General features: G+C 46.1%; 1 protein-coding gene across 1 annotated transcript; it reads right to left on the bottom strand.

Annotated features, from left to right (window-relative positions):
• Positions 1-681: 681 nt before the first annotated feature.
• On the bottom strand, positions 682-1,078 carry LOC121269668 (histone H4-like). The gene has a single exon (XM_041174461.1). The coding sequence runs from the start codon at positions 1,073-1,075 to the stop codon at positions 764-766; it is 312 nt and encodes a 103-aa protein (XP_041030395.1). The 5' UTR covers positions 1,076-1,078; the 3' UTR covers positions 682-763.
• Positions 1,079-1,951: the final 873 nt, after the last annotated feature.

Below are 1,951 nucleotides of genomic sequence, written 5' to 3'. Positions count from 1 at the left end.
CTGTGATTGGAGGAGCAGCTCCTTGCTGAATCTTTGACTTCACTTGATGGCATTTTGAAGATTGGGTCCGCGGGCCAGCTAGTGAGGCATGGCGGGCTGGATAGTGGCCTGTGGGCCAAAAATTGGACAAGCCTGAACTAACCCATCTTCCTGAAATCTTTTGCAGTCCTCTTCACTCTTTGCTAAACTCCTCTCCATTCAGATTAGTTCCTACATTGCAGTCTGACTCATCTGTAGTTAACTCAAACACAAAAGTAGAACTAGCTTTGGCCAAGGAATAGAATACTTTCCAAACTGTTTCCAGTCCAAGCAACATGAATTTACTCCAACTCAGTTTCCCCTCTGCCAACCAGTGTTCTTTACACACTGCTATGTCTCCTCTTATACCATAATATGCCTTATTTTTTTCTGTAATAAGTCTTGTCACAACCTATTGAATGCCTTTTCAAAATTCAAGAGTATAATACATATACACCATTCCCAATTGGTCACTTCTTAAAAAAATAGTAAGACCTTTTTTTGAACAAATCTGTTTGTGCCAACTCCACCCAATGGGCTTATTGACACTTTGGAGTGGTAATGAGGGTCGAATTGCCACTCCACTGCTAGTTACTTATCTTAAAATGTAGTCGGTGGGGTGGGAGCAGGGAGGTGGTGTGGGGGTCTAGTCAGGTGGTGGGGAGGGCAATTGGGGAACAGGGCCAGTCAGGGGTCTCTGGAAGGTCAGGGAGTTGGGTTTTGTTATAGAATCAAGTAGATTTGTTCAGCCGCCGAATCCGTAGAGAGTGCGGCCCTGGCGTTTCAGAGCGTACACCACATCCATGGCGGTGACCGTCTTCCGCTTGGCGTGCTCGGTGTAGGTGACCGCATCCCTGATCACATTCTCCAGGAAAACCTTCAGCACCCCGCGGGTCTCCTCGTAGATCAGGCCCGAAATGCGCTTGACACCGCCACGGCGAGCCAGGCGGCGGATGGCCGGTTTGGTGATGCCCTGGATGTTATCGCGAAGCACTTTGCGGTGCCGCTTCGCTCCGCCTTTCCCCAGACCTTTGGCTCCTTTCCCTCTGCCAGACATAATGATCACAGAGAGAGTTGGGGGTGTCCCATGGCGGGGGGGGCGGGGTTTAGGGGTGGGAGGATACGGGGTCATTGGGGGTCAGTACAATAGTTACTTAGAAGTTAGAAGTAGTTTTAATTCCTCTAACATTTTCTGGGTAACTATTACTGTAAGACAGTTGGAACCATCTGAAGTTTGCAATTTAAATCGGAGTGCCGGATGGTTTCCACTGAAGTTTGAACTTCCCAGGTAATTGCCGTGCAGTCCTTAGGTGAGAACCTCCAGGGGTCCCCAGCACATCTTTGGGGTACCTCCCAGGTACGAAATCCCGAGTTATGGGCCAAAATAATCTTCATGTTTTAGGACGATCCAAAATTTTTGCAGGCCCAATGTGGTTTATCTAACAAGAGGGTGCAGCTGTCTTAAATTGGACCAGTCATTATTACCTCAATTGTTGCAGCCCTGGACTCCTGCCATTCCTCAAATTGATCCATTAGCACAGAGTTCTCCATAGCTTCTTCCCTGTGAAAAATATATGTGTAAAAATCAGAAGCTCAAAAGTCATCTTTATTAAAGGTTGTCAGCACTGTCCTGTTAACTGAACATTCATGGAACTAAACTCTATGCAAACCAGATTCAAATGCTAATCAGTGCCATTGCATTGCTGCTGATTTACCTTGAACAGATCTCACTTTTCATTCAAATTTAATTTAAGAATTCCGGTAAAGATATTTTTATTTTGTTTCTCCCAAAGGGTTAGGGTTAGACTCCTTTATTTCATTGGTATTTGTAAGGAGGTCCCTGACAAAAAGTACAGTTTTCCTTCTAGTGCATGCAGCCCAAGTTTTCAACACTGTCACCAGGTGGCAGTCTTGCTTTCAGTGCAGAGTCTCC

Source organism: Carcharodon carcharias, chromosome 25 (genome assembly GCF_017639515.1).
Source record: "Carcharodon carcharias isolate sCarCar2 chromosome 25, sCarCar2.pri, whole genome shotgun sequence".
NCBI lineage: Eukaryota > Metazoa > Chordata > Chondrichthyes > Lamniformes > Lamnidae > Carcharodon > Carcharodon carcharias.
Note: the sequence above shows the minus strand (reverse complement) of the source record. Positions and strands in the feature narration are given on the sequence as shown.